This window comes from Prionailurus bengalensis, chromosome D3, assembly GCF_016509475.1.
Source record: "Prionailurus bengalensis isolate Pbe53 chromosome D3, Fcat_Pben_1.1_paternal_pri, whole genome shotgun sequence".
NCBI classification, from domain to species: domain Eukaryota; kingdom Metazoa; phylum Chordata; class Mammalia; order Carnivora; family Felidae; genus Prionailurus; species Prionailurus bengalensis.
In genome coordinates this window covers 46050170-46069243 of record NC_057356.1, presented here as the reverse complement: position 1 = coordinate 46069243, position 19074 = coordinate 46050170, and the positions used below count along the sequence as shown (strand labels likewise).

The window sequence follows — 19074 nt, the reverse complement described above, 5'->3', positions numbered from 1 at the left end:
GTAGTAGCTAACGCTTTCCCTGTTCCGACTTTCAGGAATGGCTTGGCTCTTAACCTCCACCCTCCCTTCCTCTCCCTCTCTTCCAGGGGAGGCGTCCTGCTGCGACGCGCTTGGTGCGGCATTTGAGGGCTGTCTGAGGCGGCTCTTCTCACAGTGGGGCTCTTTCTGCGTCCGAAACCCGGGCCCCATCATCTTCTTCTCCCTGGCCTTCATTGCCGCCTGTTCTTCAGGCCTGTTGTTTGTGCGGGTCACGACCAATCCAGTTGACCTGTGGTCAGCTCCCAGCAGCCAGGCGCGCCTCGAGAAAGAGTACTTTGACACGCACTTTGGGCCTTTCTTCCGCACGGAGCAGCTCATCATCCAGGCCCCCCACACCAGCGCACACACTTACCAGCCGTACCCCTCAGGATCCGATGTGCCCTTCGGACCTCCGCTTGACCTCGCGATCTTGCACCAGGTAACGTGCTGTGAGCAGAAATCCGTTCTGGGAAGCCGGGTGGTTTGTTTTCTGGCTTTGATATATTGACCGGTTCTACTTGACACGGGGTTGGGGCTGAATGTGGCGGTATATCTTGAAAATCTCAACAGTAAAAAGGTAAAGATGCTTTTCATTTACTTTTCCAGAAAGCGAATAGTGGATGTTGAACTTCCTGAAAATTTTACTGTAGACTGCTTTTATATTTCCTTCATATGGCAGGTCTTGCTTCTTGAAACTGAGAGGAGCATTTCTCTGTTGAAGCAGAGTGTATTTATAATTTACTTAGGAACTTATTAAATTTTTCCCTTGGCAATTGAAAAGTAATGTGCCAGGACCCAAAGGAATGAAGCCTCTCTAACACTGTGCTGGGGACCGAGGCAGGAGCTACTGCTGGTCCGCCGCTGCAGGAATGAATTTGTCATTTCCGGAAGGTAGGCCCCGGCCTGCATTTGGTAGGAGGTGCATTCGGAACGAGATCCATCCCATTCTCTTACACAGGCCTTTAACCCTTCCCGTTCTCCCTTGTCACACTTGACCTGGAGAACTCTGTCTGTGAATAAATGGCATCCTTCCTATTTTTTTAATGAACAGTTGCTCAATCGCATGATTTTTCCTTTAAATATTGCTCTTGCCTACAGAAAGTCTGATATCTTGAAAAACATCAAAATGGTCTCAAGACATGAGCTAAATCTTTTCTCCACTGAGTAACCCTGTGTTTCTTTTTCTCAGCTTGTTGCAAAAGAGGCACAACGTAGTCATTTACCTCCAGGAATGTAGTCTCTGTTGGGAACCCCAGGGATATACATAAATAATCCTAGTATAGCACAAGGCAGTAGGTGGTATTTTGTTAGTAAGAGGGTATGTCGAGAGAACCAGGCAGATTGCCCCGGTCTCCCCTCTGCGGCCCTGTTGTTACTGCTGCAGAAGGGTAGAATGCAAGATATGCATGTATCCTGCCCTGAGATCTGTCCTGGTATTGGGGTCCCCTCCCTGTCTCTCTGGACACCTCTCAGGAGGGCCTCCATCCCAGCTTGCTGTCTTTTAAGAGTGGGCCTTTGGTGTCATCAGATATTTTACCATAGCACGTCTTAGTCCTCTCCCTTGTGTGAGGAAGGATTTTCCGCAAATAACTTTAAAAAAAAATTTTTTTTAATGTTTATTTTATTTTTGAGAGAGCGAGCATGAGTGGGGGAGGGGTGGAGAGGAAGGGAGACAGAATCCTAAGTAGGCTCCAGGCTCTGAGCTGTCAGCACAGAGCCTCATGCAGGCTTGAACCCCTGAACCCGTGAGATTCATGACCTGAGCCAAACTCGGACACTTAACCGACTGAGCCACCCAGATGCCCCTCTGCAAATACTTTTTATCTTCTCACCTGTCAGGGCGATAACAGTCACAATCGAGAGAAATCCAATGTGTTTCTGGGTTTGTTTATTTTTAAAATCTTCTTTCAGGTTCTTGACTTACAAACTGCCATCGAAAATATCACTGCATCTTATAACAATGAGACCGTGACACTTCAAGACATCTGCGTGGCCCCCCTGTCACCCTATAACAAGAACTGCACCATTCTGAGCGTGTTAAATTACTTCCAGAACAGCCATTCCATGCTGGACCATGAAATAGGAGATGACTTCTTTGTGTATGCAGATTACCACACGCACTTGCTATACTGTGTACGGTACGTGGCAGGAGACGGTCATCATTCGGCCCACCAGCCCGCGAGCACTTGCTGTTGCTGCACACAGTTGTAGGTGCCAGAGGCCTAGCCGTGAGCAAGCAGCGGGACCTGCCTTGCGAAGCGCATGCTCTGATGGAGGGAGACTGACAACGAATAGATACCTGCCCTGATGCCAGGTGGAGAGGAGAGCTCTGGAGAAATTAAGCCCAATGAGGAGATGGAGGGCATTGGGGGTGTGCTACTTTAGGTAGAATGGAGACCTGCACAGACAGAAAGGAAAGGAGCGAGGCTGTGATTATCGGAGGGAAAAGTGTTCCGAGTAGACAGGCAGCAAGCACAAAGGCCCTGGGGTGGGAGCGCTCATGGAGCATTCATGATGTATAATCGAGGAATGGCCTTTCACTCATGCCTGATTTGGAAACCACATGCCACACCGCCACTGGTCTCACAGTACAAGAATAGAAGCCTCTAGTGTTTTTTCTTGTCTTGCAACTATAAACTTCTACCACGATGTCAGATTGTTTTTGAAAATGCAGCGTCCCCTTGAGAAGTGAGGGCAGGATTGGTGTGCAGTTCAGATTGGAGAGCACTGAATCTGCTTCCCGCTGGAGGCACGTCTAGCTGGGCAGGCGGCATTTGTCGTGTGCACTGGTCACAGAGCATCTGTGCTTTGGTGACCTGTGCCCCTAGCAGGGAGGCCTGTGCCCCTAGCAGGGAGAGCAGTCTGCACTGGTGGGCCTGCTGTCCCTGCAGGCCCTGACCTGGCCTGGAGACCGGTGTTCAGCCAGACAATCACCGCGGCTATTTTGTCACTGCAGGGACAGAGAAATTATTCCTTGTCACTTTTGAGTGTGCTGTCAGCTAACCCCATCTCAGGAGCCAGCTACTTTGATGTCTGGTTTGGTGGTCTTCAGTTCTACTTAGCCTACTGAGGTGTGACTCTTTAGCCGATTAAGCCCGGTTTGCTCTGTTTCAAGGAGCTCGCCTCTAAAAATCTGAGCTCTCCCTGTAAAACAGTAAGGGCACGCCCATTCTCCACAGGGTGGATGGTATAGGGTGGCCATGGGCAATTTGACAACTGGAAAAAAAAAGTGAAACTTGTTCGGTTTTTATATTTAAAGGAAAAAGCTGTTTATTTCCAGTCTTACAAAATGAAAGTCAACAAAATTTTGACAGGGAGGGAGGTGCGTGAGGCTTGTGTTTAGTCTGAGGCAGGGTGTGGTTCAGATCAGTGCAGAAGCACTCCTTGGGCCATTTCGCTCCCACGTGTGGCTCTGTGTGCTGCATGGTTGCCCTTCTGTGTCTCCTGCTCTGACCTCCCTCCTTACCCTCCAGCTCTACGTGGGCTTTTGCCCTAGAGGTCCTGCAGGAACGGCACACCCGGTGCACCCAGAACCAAGCACAGATCTACTGTCCCCATGCCCCCGTGTCGTGTGATGGCACCTGTGTCAGCTTGAGGCTGTATCTGCATCCTTCCCCATCCTTACCTGCCTCACATAATTCTTATGGATTTTAACCTTCTGGATGAGCTCCCAAGCCCGATGTATGGGACAATGGGACTTGGCCTCTGGCTGTGTCCACGTAGCCTGTTTGCCCCAAGCAGGTGATCTGACCCCTTAGGGCCTGAGCCCATCAGCTGTGGGCTCAGAAGGGCCATGGTTCGGGTTATATGTGAGAATCTGAACAAGTGCCCAGCAGAGTTCTGGCTTAGGATGTCTCCTGAGATGCTGGTTCCTCCACTGCACTACCCTCGTCTGGGCCCTTGCACGGACCTCCTGACTGGTCTGAGGGCTCTTCCTCCCCTTTCTTTCCCACATTCAGACCCTTCTTCTGCTTTGCCGCCCAAATTCTCTTTGTAAAACAGCGTATGACACCCTTTTTTTTTATTGTCTGTCCCTCCCTCTTTCCAGCCCCATCCCTTCCCTCTGAAGTCCTCCCCTTTGTGGGTGCCTCCTGCTGTAGACAGGACTTGGTGTGGTTCCTCACACTGCCATCCTGTTGCTCTCTTCTCGCATGTACCTGTTCTCGCTCATTCGGTGGCAGTTTCCTCTGTTAGTGCTCCATGTACCGTGTGACATCCCTTCCCACGTGCACCTTGCCCTGAGCGATAATGACCACATCGTGCTCTTTTTGCCTGTCTCTCACTCAGTGGTTCTGAGCTCCCAAAGGCAAGTGCTGAACTGCATTATTCACCTGAGGAATAATGCACAGAGCCCACATCATGCTTACGATATAATCGGCCTCTTTAACTGTTTGTTGTGCAGATGTTTAGGTCTCTGTGATGTCTTGAGGCTTGTTGTAACTGGCAGTTGTTTTCCACACTTCTCAGGGCTCCTGCCTCTCTGAACGATACCAGTTTGCTCCATGATCCTTGCCTGGGTACATTCGGTGGGCCAGTGTTCCCGTGGCTTGTGTTAGGAGGCTATGATGGTAAGTAAGAGGAGCTTCCTCTTTTCCTATTAGGTGAAGTAGTTTTGGTTCTGTCACTAACAGGTGCTGATTATGAAGATTTCATAAATTGAACAGTCTTATGAATTCCCTATCTTAAATCCCAAGTACATTCTCTCTTTGGGCTTTGGCTTTGGGTTTTGTTCTGGATGTAAAAGAAGTGGATGGTGTTAGCCTTCTGAAGGTCACATTCTGGGAAGCTGTCGAAAGCTAAAGACTCTTCACCAGAGTCATGCAGTAGTTCATTTCCACGTAACTCATTGTTCCACTGAACAAAGTGTTCATGGAGAGATGATATGTGGGATGTGGGGAAAAAGAAGCAAAGTTGATCTGGTTCTTCCTCCTCAACCAGTTAGTTGAGGATTGAGACACTCTTGTAGGGGGAGGAGTGATTGGTTTGCTCTTTACTGGTTCCAGTAGCACCTTAGAACAGACTGTACCAGGTATGATGGGGTAACGATTCAGGTAACACCTTTGGCGTCCAAAGCCAAAATAGGCAGTTAACAGGTTTTCCTCCCGCCCACAGAAGAGGTCAAATAGATGTTGTTCTCCTCGCCAGTGGGAGGGGAGAAGTTGTATCTATATTTAAATTTTCCTCGCCTCATATAATGGCATTTCTAATTAGTGGGGAAAAGACAGTGTCACCAACTGGCAAGCCATAGCCGTCAAAATTAAATTTGATCTCATACCTCATTCCTTCCATCCAAATAAACTTCAGATATATAAGGAGGGAAAGTTATTAAATGTAAGAAATACAAGAAGTGAAACTTATTAAAGATCTAGAAGAAGATACAGGAAGAATTTTTTTGATAATTTTTAAATGGAGAAGGCATTTCTAAGCAAGACACAAAACCCAGAAGCCACAAAAGGAAACATTAATGAGTTTGACTACATAAGAATTTAAAATTCTGGGGCACCTGGGTGACTCAGGCAGTTAAGCATCTGACTCTTAATTTCAGCTCAGGTCACAATCTCATAGTTAGTGAGATCGAGTCCCCCTGCACTGACAGCACAGATCCTACCTGAGATTCTCTCTCTGCCCCTCCCCCTCCATCAGTTAATAAATAAACATTTTTTAAAAAGTGTTTCTCGGGGCGCCTGGGTGGCTCAGTCGGTTAAGCGTCCGACTTCAGCCAGGTCACGATCTCGCGGTCCGTGGGTTCGAGCCCCGCGTCAGGCTCTGGGCTGATTGATGGCTCAGAGCCTGGAGCCTGTTTCCGATTCTGTGTCTCCCTCTCTCTCTGCCCCTCCCCCGTTCATGCCCTGTCTCTCTCTGTCCCAAAAATAAATAAACGTTGAAAAAAAAAAATTAAAAAAAAAAAAAGTGGTTCTCTTCCATTGCCAGATGCAAATCAGCACTTTTTTTTTTTTTAATTCCTATGTAGAAAACAAACACCATAAAGTTAAAAAGAAAAAGCAAGCAACAAACTAGACAGGGAAAAAACAGTATACATAACAGATAGTGTGCCCTTAATATATGAAGGGCTCTGGGGGGGGTGCCTGGGCAGCTCAGTTGGCTCAGTTGGTTAAGCGTATGACTTTGGCTCAGGTCATGATCTCACAGTTTGTGAGTTTGAGCCATGTGTCGGACTCTGCTCTGACAGCTTGGAGCCTGGAGCCTGCTTTGGATTCTCTCTCTCTCTCTCTCTCTCTCTCTCTCTCTCTCTCTCTGCCCCTCCCTCACTTGTGCTCTTTCTCAAAAATAAATAAACTAAAAAAAAAAATTATATATAAATATATATGAAGGCTCTGGTGAAAAAAAGAAAAGGTTAACAACCCAAAAGAAAAGTGGCCAAAGCCGTATGAAAGTTAACAAAGGAAATACAAATGGCTGTTAATTATATGGGGGAAATGCTCAACCTCACTCCTAGATAGTGAAATGCATCTCACTTCAATTTTTCCCCCTAATGAGGGGGCAAGACATAAGAGTTTGATAAAACAATGCGGGGTGCAGAGGACCCCAGTGTTACTGGAAGTGTATATGGTTCCTAGAATAGAATGCAAGCTCCAGGAATGCAGGGTTTTCCTCTCTTTCGTTCACTGGTATATATCCATAGTACCTAAAATAATGCCTGGCACAAAGCAGGGTCTCAGTAGATATTTTGCTACGTAAAGAAATGGAAAAACAGGATAGCCTCTTTGGAGGGCATTTTGGAGGAATTTATCAAAATTAGAATGGCACATACTTTTTGATTCATTACTTGTACTTGTAAGATTTGATTCTGCAAATATGTATGTTGTTACACGTGAAAAATATCAGATTATTCTTTGTAGTATTTTTGTTCATAATTTTAAAAATTGCAAAAATGTCCATCAATTGGAGATTGGTTAAATTACACTAGAAAATATGATACAGTAGAAAAAAGAATAAGGAAGCTCTTTATGTCCTAAAATGGAGCCATCTTCCAAGATATAAATTAAAAATGTAATGTGCAGAACAGCGTGCTGCTATTTGTGTGACTAAGAAGGAAAGGGAAGAATACAGGTGTTTGCTTGTGCATGTGTGGAGTATCTCTGGGAAATAGTTCAGATGGCCACAGTGTGGGGAGGAGAACTAAGGATTGAGGAAGGAGAGACAATGAACACCTTTTTGCTCTGATGGAAATTTTTACCACGCACGTGCTATTTAGTTAAAGAAGTTACCCTTCCTGAGTGAATCTCTGTCTACACCAGATACAGCATCCTTTTTATTCATTAACTGAGCTACATAGACACGTCAGTGAACTTGTGATTTGTTTTTAGAGTACAGTCTACAGCACCTGTGAGAAATCAGTTACCTGGCTGTCATGTAATTTTCCCTCGTGTCTAATTTTCTGCACACTTCTTATCTTCTTAATGTCACATTTTTCCTTTTCAGATCAAAATTACAATAATGCCACAGCCCTTGTGATTACCTTTCCTGTCAATAATTACTATAATGATACAGAGAGGCTCCAGAAGGCCCAGGTCTGGGAAAAAGAGTGAGTTGCTGTCTTTGTTGTGTGGGGAGCTGGACGCTAACAGAATGCACTTAAACCACAGTCAACTCAGTTAATAACCAACATCAGGTCTAAATTATGTCATTTTTTTCATTTGGTACTAATGATGTTAAGAAAAAAAAATCGGTGTATCTGTAAACATTGTTTGAATCTGTATCCCTGCACAGGAATGCAAAAGTATATATGCAGAAATGTTCCCTGCACCCTTTTCTCATAGTGAACACCAGGAGCAAGCTGGGTGTACATTAGTAGGGGACACACATGGTAGAAAATCATGCAGTCATTAAAGATGGGTAAGTAAATGGTTCCAGATGGAGGACACAAAAGCTGCAGTCAACGTGGTTAGGCAAATATATGCTCTCCATGGTAGAAAAAATATCCATCCCTAGAAAAAATATCAAGCAAGGGGCCCAGGAAATTGTTGACTATGTTTATAACCCCTAAAGAATAGGAACAGAGAACGGGTTTTTGACTCTATACCTTTCACTGCTTTTTTTAAAGAACTTTGTTGGAATATAAATCCTATGCCATACGTTTCACCCATTTAAACTGTGTAATTCAGTAGCTTTTAGTGTATTCACAGATACCTGCAACTGTCACCACAGTGAATGTTAGAATTTTTTTTTTTTAATCTCAAAAAGAAGCCCCCTAATCCTTTAGCTATCACTCCCACCCGTCACCCTCAGCTTCCCACATCCCGGCCCTGTGCAAACATTAATCTCATTTCTGTCTCCATACATTTTTGTATTCTGGATTTTTATATGAATGGAAGCGTATATATGGACTTCTGTGTCTGGCTTCTTTCACTTAGTGTGTTTCTAAGGTTCATTCAAGTTGTAATATGTATCAGTACCTCATTCCTTTTTATGGCTGCATAATGTTTCATCCTGTGGATATACCACATTTTTATCCACTAACATTTGATACACATTTGGGTTGTTCCTACCTTTTTGGCCATTATGAATAATGCTGCTGTAGACATCCATATACAGATTTTTCTGTGAGCTTCTATGTTTTCATTTCTCTTGGATATATAACTAGGAGTAGAATTTCTGGGTCATATGGTGACTCTTTGAAGAACTGCCAGAGTGCTTTCTATGGTGGCTGCACCATTTTACATTCCACCAGCAGTGTATGAGGGTTCTAATTTCCCCACGTCCTCCCCAACATTTGTTAGCTGACCTTTCGATTCTAGCTGTCTTAGTGGGTGTGAATTGGTATTTCATTGCAGTTTTGATTTGCATTTCCCTGAAGGCTAATGATTTAAAGCCTCCGTTTTGGTGCTTATTGGCCATTTGTGTAACTTCCTTCGAGAAATGTCTATTCCTATCCTTTGCCTGTCTTTAGCTGGATTATTTGTATTTTTATTATTCAATTGTAAGAATTCTTACATATTCTACAAGGCCGCCATCAGCTACATGATTTCCGGGTATTTACTCCCATTCTTTGGCTTGTTTGTTTTCTTGATGGTGTCTGTTGAAGCACAAGTTTTTAGTTTTGAAGTCTAGTTTTTCAATTTTTTTGTTGCTCATCCTCTCAGTGTCATATCTGAGGAACCATTGCCCAGTCCAAGGACATGGAGATTTATGCCTGTGTGTTATTTGGAGAGTTTTATACTTTGTTTATTTATTATGTTTATTTATGTTTACTTTTGAGAGAGAGACAGCACAAGCGGGGGAGGGGCAAAGAGAGAAGGAGACCAAGAATCCGAAGCAGGCTCCAGGCTCTGAGCTGTCAGCACAGAGCCCAACGTGTGGGGCTCGAACTCACGGACCGTGAGATCATGACCTAAGCTGAAGTCGGACACTTAACAGACTGAGCCACCCAGGTGCCCCCAGGGTTTTATATATTTAGTTCTCACCTTTAGGTCTTTGATCCATTTGAGTTAATTTTTTCATGTTAACGTGAGGAAGAATCTAATTTCATTCTTTTTTGCATGTTGCTATCCAGTTGTCCCAGACCATTTGTTGAAAAGATTATGCTTTCTCTCATTGGGTAGTCTTGCCATCTTGTCGAAAATTAGGTGACCATGGATACCTGGTTTATTTCTAGACTCTTAGTTGTATTCCTCTGATCTTTGATTTTTATGTCTGTCTTTGTGCTGATACCACACTCTCGTGCCTACTGTTGTTTTGTAGAAAGTGTGAAATCAACAAGTGTGTGTCCTCCTCCTTTGTCCTTCTTTGAAAAAGAAGGGTTTCGCTCTTCTGGGCACCTTGCAGTTCCATGCGAATAGTAGAATCAGCTTATCTTTCTATGAAGAAGTCAGCTGGGGCTCATAGGGATGGCATTGAATCTGTAAATCAACTTTTAAAAGTTTGTTCCATGAGCGTATGTCTTTATTATAATATGCTTTGTTTAGGAATCTTTTTTAGTGAAAAAGAAAGGAGACCATGAACCAACTTTTTTTTTTTAAACAAACACTTCATGAATTTGTCAGCTTTGCTCAGGGGCCATGCTGATCTTTTCTTGTTCATTCCAGTTTTAGTATATGTGCTACCAAAGCCAAACCCGCGGACCAACTTTTAAACTTGTTCTAGGGGTGCCTGGGTGGCTCAGTTGGTTAAGCGTCTGACTTTGGCCAGGTCATGATCTCATGGTTCATGAGTTCAAGCCCCGTGTCAGGCTCTGTGCTGACAGCTCAGAGCCTGAAGCCTGCTTCAGAGTCTGTGTCTCCCTCTCTCTCTGTCCCTCCCCCACTCATGCTCTTTCTCTCAAAAAATGATTAAATATAAAAAAAATAATAAAATAAAATAAACTTGTTCTAAACTAGATTCAAGTGTTAGAAACTTCAGCGTGTCTGGAATTTTGTACTCTGGGGGTGTCTCACCTTCTAGTCTCCAGAGTGTAGAAAATCCTAATGTGGGCATAGGTTAAGTAGACATGATTTGTGTGTCATAGAAGTTGGAAAGAAGTGTCTCACTTAGCTGTCACTAAGCTTTAACTAAAAATATAAAATTTGCTCACTCTTTAGGTTTATTAATTTTGTGAAAAACTACAAGAATCCAAATCTGACCATTTCTTTCACTACTGAGCGAAGTATTGAAGATGAACTAAATCGTGAAAGTAACGGTGATATTTTCACTGTTATCATCAGCTATGCCATCATGTTTCTGTACATTTCCATAGCCTTGGGGCACATCAAAAGCTGTAGCAGGCTTCTAGTAAGTGGTGTTTGTGTGTGTGTCTGTGCTGGAGAGAAATGGTGATGCATCGCATGATGTCATTTTTTGCCTCTACTTAATCGTAACTCATTTTGTTCAAAACTAGTGTACATTCCCCTGTGTTTTAATCGTATGTAACATTTCTGTTTCCTGCGGCTGTTTTCTCCAGGTCCAAGCCTTTGGTTTATTTTAAACCTAAAATTTATTTCCCATAATCCAGTTTTTTCTAATTTGTCCACACCATCAGCTAAGAATGGTTGCTTATAAAACATTGCTAGGGAAGACCTAGAATATTTTTCATTTCTTCTCTCAAACTCAGGACTTTTAACTCCAAATCAGCTATACCCAAAAAGAGGTAAAACACGAGAACCTTTTAGTCATAGGACAAATGATACGCTGACAGTTTGTGTCTTTGTCGCATGTCCCAGGTGGACTCTAAAATCTCCCTCGGCATCGCGGGGATCCTCATTGTGTTGAGCTCAGTGGCGTGCTCGTTGGGCATCTTTAGCTACATTGGGATCCCCCTCACCCTCATTGTGATCGAAGTCATCCCATTCCTGGTGCTGGCTGTTGGGGTGGACAACATCTTCATTCTGGTCCAGACCTACCAGGTATATTTTCATTGTCTCACAGAGCTGGGCATCTGACCAAAAACTGGGCTCCATTAATGGCTTTGCAGTTCCATGCAGAGTATTTGTGAGGGTGGACAACGAGGAGGCTTTGGTTCCTTTTCTCTGTGTTGCCGATTGGTGTCCATAGCTCGTTTGGGACATTTCAAGACCAAGAAGTTCATCCTTCTCTTTGCTTGGTGATTTAGATATATAAAGTGAAAATTCATGTTTTAAATATGTATGAAAAAATGGCTCTTGCGCTTGTGGAAAGTATTTTGGACATGCCTGTTATTAAAATGATTCTCCAATAGTGTAGAAGAATCAGAGATTTGCCGGAGATGCCGCTGATGGAGAAAATGGTCTCGGTCAATTTATTCTGTCCCGGTCCCCTTACTTGGAGACTCATTGGCATGTAAGAGTGTCTTTAAATGGTCCAGCCACCTGCAGCCTGCATTCCATGTATTTTCCCGATAAGATGATCAAGTCTTGCCTTGAGCTTCTCGCCTGTTACCTAGCAAAGGGGTTTAGTAATACCTGGATGAATTATCATGACAAGTGTGGGTCTCCCATAAAAATTTATGTACAATAAATAGAAGCTGCTAATCATTCTTATTTACCAATGAGTTAACACAAAGCAACAAAGAAGCAAAGAGGTGGCATCGTTATTTAGAAATTTTAACATCCCTTGTTTTGCGTTTTGTTTTTTTAAGCGAGATGAACGTCTTCACGGAGAAACTCTGGATCAGCAGCTGGGCAGGGTCCTAGGAGAAGTGGCTCCTAGTATGTTCCTGTCATCCTTTTCAGAGGCTGTAGCATTTTTCTTAGGTAATCACTCTTTGAATTCTACCAATCCTACAGTTTTCTGAGCCTCGGAATAGAAGGATCTGGGCTGCTTCCTTGTTTGAGCTTTATTCCATGACTGGAAAGTAGCAGAGCAGACCACGGGAAAATTTGCTGGCAGTATCTGGGGTATCATTTTGGAAGCGTCCTCTTCCTCCTGTTGTTTCAGGACGGTGTTGATGTTGGGGTCTGGGATGACAGATACCTGGAACTCCTCTGTTGCTCCTCTTTTTGTCTCCCATGGCCAGTGTTGATCCCTGAAAAGGGCATTCTCACAGAGCCGCATAGCATTCCATGCAGAGTCCACAGGTGTTGGCCTGCAGGGAGTTTGCCCATGTTCTACCAGACAGCCTTCTGCCTCTGTACCTGCAGAGCACTGGGGGAGCACTGTATGGGCCGCGCCTCATACAGGGAGAATAAGCTGCAGCAAAAACCAGCGCTCCCATGTTTCTTTCATATGGAGAAATCACCAGCCAGCCTCACTGGCAGGGCGGCCTGCCCCCATCTCTGGTGTGCAGTGACAGTAGAACGAGAAAACTGAGTGCATCTTCTGAGGAGGAGGCTGGATTAGAATTGCCCCACAAGTCCAGAGAGAGACACAATTTGCGGGTCACAAATGGAGATGCTTCCTTTGGCTACTCAGTCACCTTACATGGGGCTGTTGTTGTAGGGTCACTGAAGGTAGCCATCTTTCAAATCAGACGCGCTCATATGCTCTTCGTCATTTCCACAAAGCAACGCACTTTGACGCCCGTGGCCCTTATACTTCCTCTTGATGGATATAGGTGCAACAAGTTATTTTCTCTTTTTACCTTTTTTAGCAGAAAACCAGCACACGTGTGATGGTAATAGACACTGTGCCTCAAGGCTGGAGTGACTTTGTGGGGACAGTAAGAGCAGTAGAGGTTGTGGCACGCAGAGTGCACAGGTCTACATGTTGCTGGCCCAGTGGCGCTGAATCTAATTTTGTTTTTCTTTTCTTTTCTTTTTCTTCTCTTTTCTTTTCTTTTCTTTTCTTTTCTTTCTTTTTTTTTTTTTAAAGCAAAGCTGTGAATCTAGATTTTTGTGTAAGACCAAAAGTATTTTGTTAAATACTGGCTACTTATTTTAAGAAACAGCTTTTTGTCCTAAGATGGATTGATCTAGTGTGGGCCACACAGGATACATCTGGCCTCTGGGCTGCCAGTTTGCAGTTCCTGGGTATTAACCTAGTACCTCTGACTTGGAGTGTCCTCAGCTGATTGTGACAGAAGTGGGAGACTAACATTGTTGATGTAATAGCAGAATAGAAATACTGCCTCTCTATAGAGTGAAGCATAGAAGGTACTGTAAGAAATGACCCATGTTGGCGGTTCCAAAAGTTTAATGTGCATAGCTTTGCCTGGAGAGCCTCTTAAATACAACTGAATTGGGTATGAATTCCCACTGTCCCGATTAAGTAAGATAGGGTTAGAGCATAGGAACCCACATTTTTAACTCGCCAAGTGGTTCTGATGCTGACACCATTTTGCAAAAACATTGGACTTATGGTTTGTTTCCAGTTGTGGTGTGACAACCACAGACTTCAGCGGCGTTCCTCTGTGGCGGTGTTGGGGGGCAAGGGCCTTCTCATGGCTGCAGCCTGTTCTGGCTCCTGACACAGCCCAGCCCACAGCAGTGTAAGACTTGCACAGAGTCCTGTGCTGCAGGGGCCGTGACGTGGCAGCTTCTCACCCCTGCAGGAGCGCTGTCAAAGATGCCGGCTGTTCACACCTTCTCTCTGTTTGCCGGGATGGCAGTCCTCATCGACTTCCTTCTTCAGATTACCTGTTTCGTGAGTCTCTTGGGGTTAGACATTAAGCGTCAAGAGGTAAGTTAACAGGATCACAGTCTCCTAATTAGAGTCTAGAATCTGACTGAAGCAGCCGGAGAGTGTGACCTTTGTTTCTCTTCGTCCTCTCAGAAAAACCGTCTGGATGTTCTTTGCTGTGTCAGAGGCTCTGAAGATGGAACCAGTGTCCAGGCTTCAGAGAGCTGCTTGTTTCGGCTCTTCAAGCACTCCTATTCTCCACTTCTGCTTAAGGACTGGATGAGACCAATTGTGGTAGGAGTTCGTGGTTTTCCTTCCCAAAATAGATCTGTCACGTGCATTCTAAGAAATCGGCTCGCAGGGCCCTTGGGTGGCTCACTTGATTAAGCGTCTGACCCTTGATTTCCGTTTAGGTCATGATCTCACAGTTTGTGAGATCGAGCCTCGAGTCAGGTTCTGCGCGGACAGTGTGGAGCCTGCTTGGGATTCTCTCCTGCTCTCTCTGCCCCTCCCTCTGTTCACTCTCTCTCTCAAAATAAATAAATAAACTTAAAAAAAAAAAATCTGCTTGGGAACTCTGACAGCTGCTAAGTATATAACCAAAAGCAAATGTGTACAAACATATAAAATATTTTTCTAGCTAGCTTTTAGCAGTCAACATAATCAAGTTTTTATTTTGATATAATTATACATTCATAGAAAGTTGCAAAGATAGTACAGAGAGGGCCCAGTTTCTTCCTGTGGTCTTACATAGTTGTAGTTCAATGTCAAAACCAGGAATTTGACATTGGCACAGTGTGTGTCCAGTTCTAAGTCATTTTATCACACGTGCAGATTCATGTAACCACCGCTGCAATCGATATACAGAACTGCTCTGTCACAACACTCTCCCTCAGGCTGCCTCTGTATAGAGTCACACACAGCCCTCCCCACACCCACTATCCCTAGTCCCCAGCAACCATGCAAGAGCTTTTTGTAGTTTATGTACTGGATGTAGCCAACAGTGATAATCTATCACTTCTCTACTAAAAGCACATAAATTAGTCTCCAATAATGGTAAAGTAACACTTAACATTTATCGAACACTTCATATTGGGCATTACGCTAAAATCTGGATTACCGCCAGATTTTCTCATTTAATCCACAAAACTATCTTATGTTATACATCTTTTATTTTTCCTATTTTACTGATGAGGAAATAGAAGCTAAAAGAGAGGGTAAGTGACTTCCCCAGGGTCACTCAGCTCATAAGTGATGGAGCCGGGATTTGAACCCAGGTAGTTTGACTCTAGAGAGTATGATCTCAGCCACTACTCCTTCTCTCTACTTACTTAACATGTCGTTTAAACTTTTCAGTTGAGGAAAGTCCTGTTTTTTATGTGTTTAAGATTTTGTGTTCTTACGTTCTAATACACTAAGCAACCACTGTCTTATAACTCACTTTTCATTTCAGATAGCAATATTTGTGGGTGTCCTGTCATTCAGTGTTGCAGTCCTGAACAAAGTGGAAATCGGATTGGATCAGTCTCTTTCAATGCCAGATGTAAGATGCTTTCTCTTTTATCTTGTTGAGCCAGTTATTTCAAGCTAATGCCTGCTTCGAAATGCAAGTGCGGACAGGCTCTCCCATGTTAGGAGAAAGCTGTGCCCGTGGGAGTCGTCTTAGCGTTTGAACTCTCAGGCAGCCCACTGGCGAGCCAGAGAAGGCGAGCAGCAAGTCTTTTACCTTGTAAGGTGCCCTCCTGAGGGCGGGCCAGCCACGGGAGCTCCTGGGGTGCAGGGAGGGTGAGCAAAAGGGAGCTGGCTGGGTAGGAAACCCCGAATCTGAGCTGGGGGCCTGTCGACCAGCAGCATCCAGTGCTCTCCTGATCCTTAGCGATCATCACCTCACTTCAACATCATCAGAGCATTCATCCTCTGTCCTATTTGATCCTTTTTTCAGGACTCCTACGTGATGGATTATTTCAAGTCCCTCAAATACCTGCATGCAGGTCCACCTGTGTACTTTGTCCTGGAGGAAGGGCATGACTACACCTCTCTGAAAGGGCAGAACATGGTGTGCGGAGGCATGGGCTGCAATAACGACTCCCTGGTGCAGCAGATATTCAACGCGGCCCAGCTAGACAGCTAGTCAGTACCACCCGGTCGTCTCATACTGTAGTGGAAGCGGCCAGAGTCCGCGCGGGCCTGAAATTTCTCACTGCAAATGGATTTGCTTAGAAAATTCATTGTTCCAAATCCTGCTAACTCTAGCTTTACCTGAGCAAAAGCTTTTAAAGGACTAATTTACCAATTCATATTCCGAAGTATTTTCCATTAAGTGGTAATGAAACGTGTCTTTTGACTGGGCAGCTGTATAAAATCTAGAAAAAGAAGTTAGGTTTCAGAAAAAGGACTGAATCTAAAGACTTCCTGCCTGTGGAGCAAGTCAGTAACATCTCCCCTCCTTTTCGTTAGTACCCGAATAGGCTTTGCTCCCTCTTCCTGGATCGACGATTACTTTGATTGGGTCAAGCCTCAGTCTTCTTGCTGTAGAGTCTACAACAGCACCGATCGGTTCTGCAATGCTTCAGGTACTTTCATCTCCTTTTCCAAATCTTTCCCTTTTCTCTGAAGACTTTTGACATAATTTGAAGCGAATTTGTACTTCACCTCAGGTTATACTTACGTATCTGCCAGTGCCGGGTCTCATAGCTTTCGTCACCATCCCTTCCCTCAGCCATGGTCTCTGAAGGGGGTTGTGTTCTTTCTCTCCCACCTCCCACCGCGGGGCTGCAGGCTAAGCAGGGCCCGGGCAGGGGCATCTTATGATTGGTGTCTGGCCATAGTGTCTCACAGATGTGCTCCCCTTCATTACCACTGTTGCCCTACAGTTTTGTTAGGAGTGTTGAAGTTGTCCTAGAATTTTCTTGATAAAAACATGGAAGCTTTGGACTCTGAGAACACCAGCTGAGGTTATCCTTGAAGTGGGAAACCTGCTTCGGGGAAGAAAGTGTGTACAGGCTGCCTCAGGTGAAGATGGGATCTCAGATTTATTAGACTATGAAAATCATCTGTGCTGGAAACTTTTGGATCTGGAAAAAGATTCAGGAGAAGAATTCCCCCTCATTTCTTTATCAGTGTCTTTAAACATTTCAAAATCTGGAGACTAATCTTCTGACCTCGGCCCCTCCTCTGTGCTTATGCTAGTGGTTGACCCTGCCTGCATCCGCTGCAGGCCCCTCACCCAGGAGGGCAAACAGAGGCCTCAAGGTGGAGACTTCATGAGATTCCTGCCCATGTTCCTTTCTGATAACCCGAACCCCAAGTGCGGCAAAGGGTAAGTGCCACTGAGCCACTCAGATACGTGCCTGCCTCCCGTTGCTGTGCACTGGACAGCTGGCGGAGGGCTGGGGTCGAAGCAGTCACGTGGAAAAGGTCTCTTCTCTCCCCTCCCTGCCCTGTCCCGATCCTTCTGTGAAAGCAGAGAAACGTAAAACACCTTTAAAGAAAACTCCTCCTCATTTTCAACTAGTTTACCCTGGCTCGAGTGTTTGTTCCTTCCTCTCCTGTGTCCTGGCCCCCCTGGCTGCACGGATGGGTGCAGAACCCTGTGCAGGTGTCCAGCAGGGCAGAAGGGGAGCAGGAGCACGTGGCATTTCAGAGTGTGTTTAGTTGTGTCTGTGGGTGTTGGGGACAGCATCTCTGCTTGGCATGCCACCCTGGGTTAAGGTTTAGGTTCTTATAGCCCCCAGCCTGTCTGGACATGATGTTATGGGGTGTCTCACTCCCCTGTCTTGCCATGCGGCCAGTGACCCATGGAAGCAGCTTGTCTGGGCCCAGAAAGAGGGAAGATGGCTGGAAGTCTGGGGTGGGGTGATTCAGAACCTTTTGTAGGAGGAAGATGAGTGTCCACAGGTATGTTAGGTAAACCCTGTTTTTCCTAAGAATGTGTAATTGACCAGAATCCCGTCAGTTGGTCATGTGTGTCATGTCTGCTTTGATACCTATAGTCGGTACTGTGTCTAAAAATAAGAATGAGTCTTGCAACTTGGTCTGCTCACAGACTGAATGCCTTGGCCTACATAAAACAAATCCAAGTACATTCAGCTTTTAAGAGGGCAGCAACCACCACTTAAGGGAGCCTCCTGTGTGCCAGTAGCATGCCAGGCTCCTCACTTGTTTCAGTGACTCATCACACAGCCCTGGGAGTAGGTGGCAGTACACCTGTTCACAGAGGACACCACAGCCCAGATTCAGTAACTTTGCCCAGGGTTCTGTGGCCAACACGTGGCACGGCTGAAACCAGTCTTCTGGCCATCAACTCCGGGGCCCTTCCTTTCCCGCCTCCTGTTAACACAACGCTGCTGCGCAAACACCATATGAAAGCACATTTGGTTGTGAGCAAACCAGATAGAGAAATAATAGCACCTGTGCACCAGAACAACCAAGAGCAGTAAAGAAAAGCCAGTGTGCAAGAGAACAAGCTAAAACCTTCCTCGTTCCCTTTCAAGGGGCCTTCCTGTCCCTGAACTTGACATTTGGCCTGACCTTTGAGCCCAGGGTCAGATGATTTCACTTAGCCTTGAGTGCTCAGGATCTGCAGATCCCTTACAAGGTGTGGCTGTTCTGACGCCACCGAGTCTTCTCTTAGGGGACATGCTGCTTACAGTTCGGCAGTTAACATCCTCGGCAATGACACGGGTGTCGGAGCCACTTACTTCATGACCTACCACACCGTGCTTCAGACGTCTGCTGACTTTACTGACGCCATGAGAAAAGCCAACCTCATCGCCAGTAACATCACCAAAACCATGGGCCTTGAAGGAAGTAATTACCGTGTGTTCCCATACAGGTAGTGTGAATTTTCTAAGTGAGGGTGTCATAGGTTAGAGCCCACACCCTGGGGGCTCCCTTGGTGGGATTTTGATACTTGGCTTTCATTCTGACACCTTCTCCATCATGAACACAAGCACAGTGCATCAAGGGAAGTAGCATCTGGGTGAAGAGGGCCAGGATCTACAGCACCCACCGAGGTCTGCATGCTGGACATGCAAAACTCTGTCTCTGGGCTAGAGCTCACACTCTGAAAAAGACATACTCTAAGAT

General features: G+C 45.2%; 1 protein-coding gene and 1 pseudogene across 2 annotated transcripts in view; one reads left to right on the top strand and one right to left on the bottom strand.

Moving 5' to 3' along the window:
• Positions 1–19074, top strand: part of NPC1 (NPC intracellular cholesterol transporter 1) — a 55215-nt gene that overhangs the window by 31979 nt on the left and 4162 nt on the right. Inside the window, exons 8-21 of one of the 2 annotated variants that reach the window (XM_043558454.1) lie at positions 36–457; positions 1930–2156; positions 4486–4586; positions 7462–7564; positions 10557–10746; positions 11175–11357; positions 12068–12182; positions 13919–14046; positions 14140–14280; positions 15440–15529; positions 15929–16116; positions 16444–16559; positions 17176–17305; positions 18620–18820. In XM_043558454.1, the coding sequence (XP_043414389.1) occupies positions 36–457; positions 1930–2156; positions 4486–4586; positions 7462–7564; positions 10557–10746; positions 11175–11357; positions 12068–12182; positions 13919–14046; positions 14140–14280; positions 15440–15529; positions 15929–16116; positions 16444–16559; positions 17176–17305; positions 18620–18820 (2335 nt within the window). The remainder of the gene's footprint in view (positions 1–35; positions 458–1929; positions 2157–4485; positions 4587–7461; positions 7565–10556; positions 10747–11174; positions 11358–12067; positions 12183–13918; positions 14047–14139; positions 14281–15439; positions 15530–15928; positions 16117–16443; positions 16560–17175; positions 17306–18619; positions 18821–19074) is intronic. The other variant, XM_043558455.1, reaches the window with a different exon arrangement.
• Positions 9997–10095, bottom strand: LOC122471062 (annotated as a pseudogene).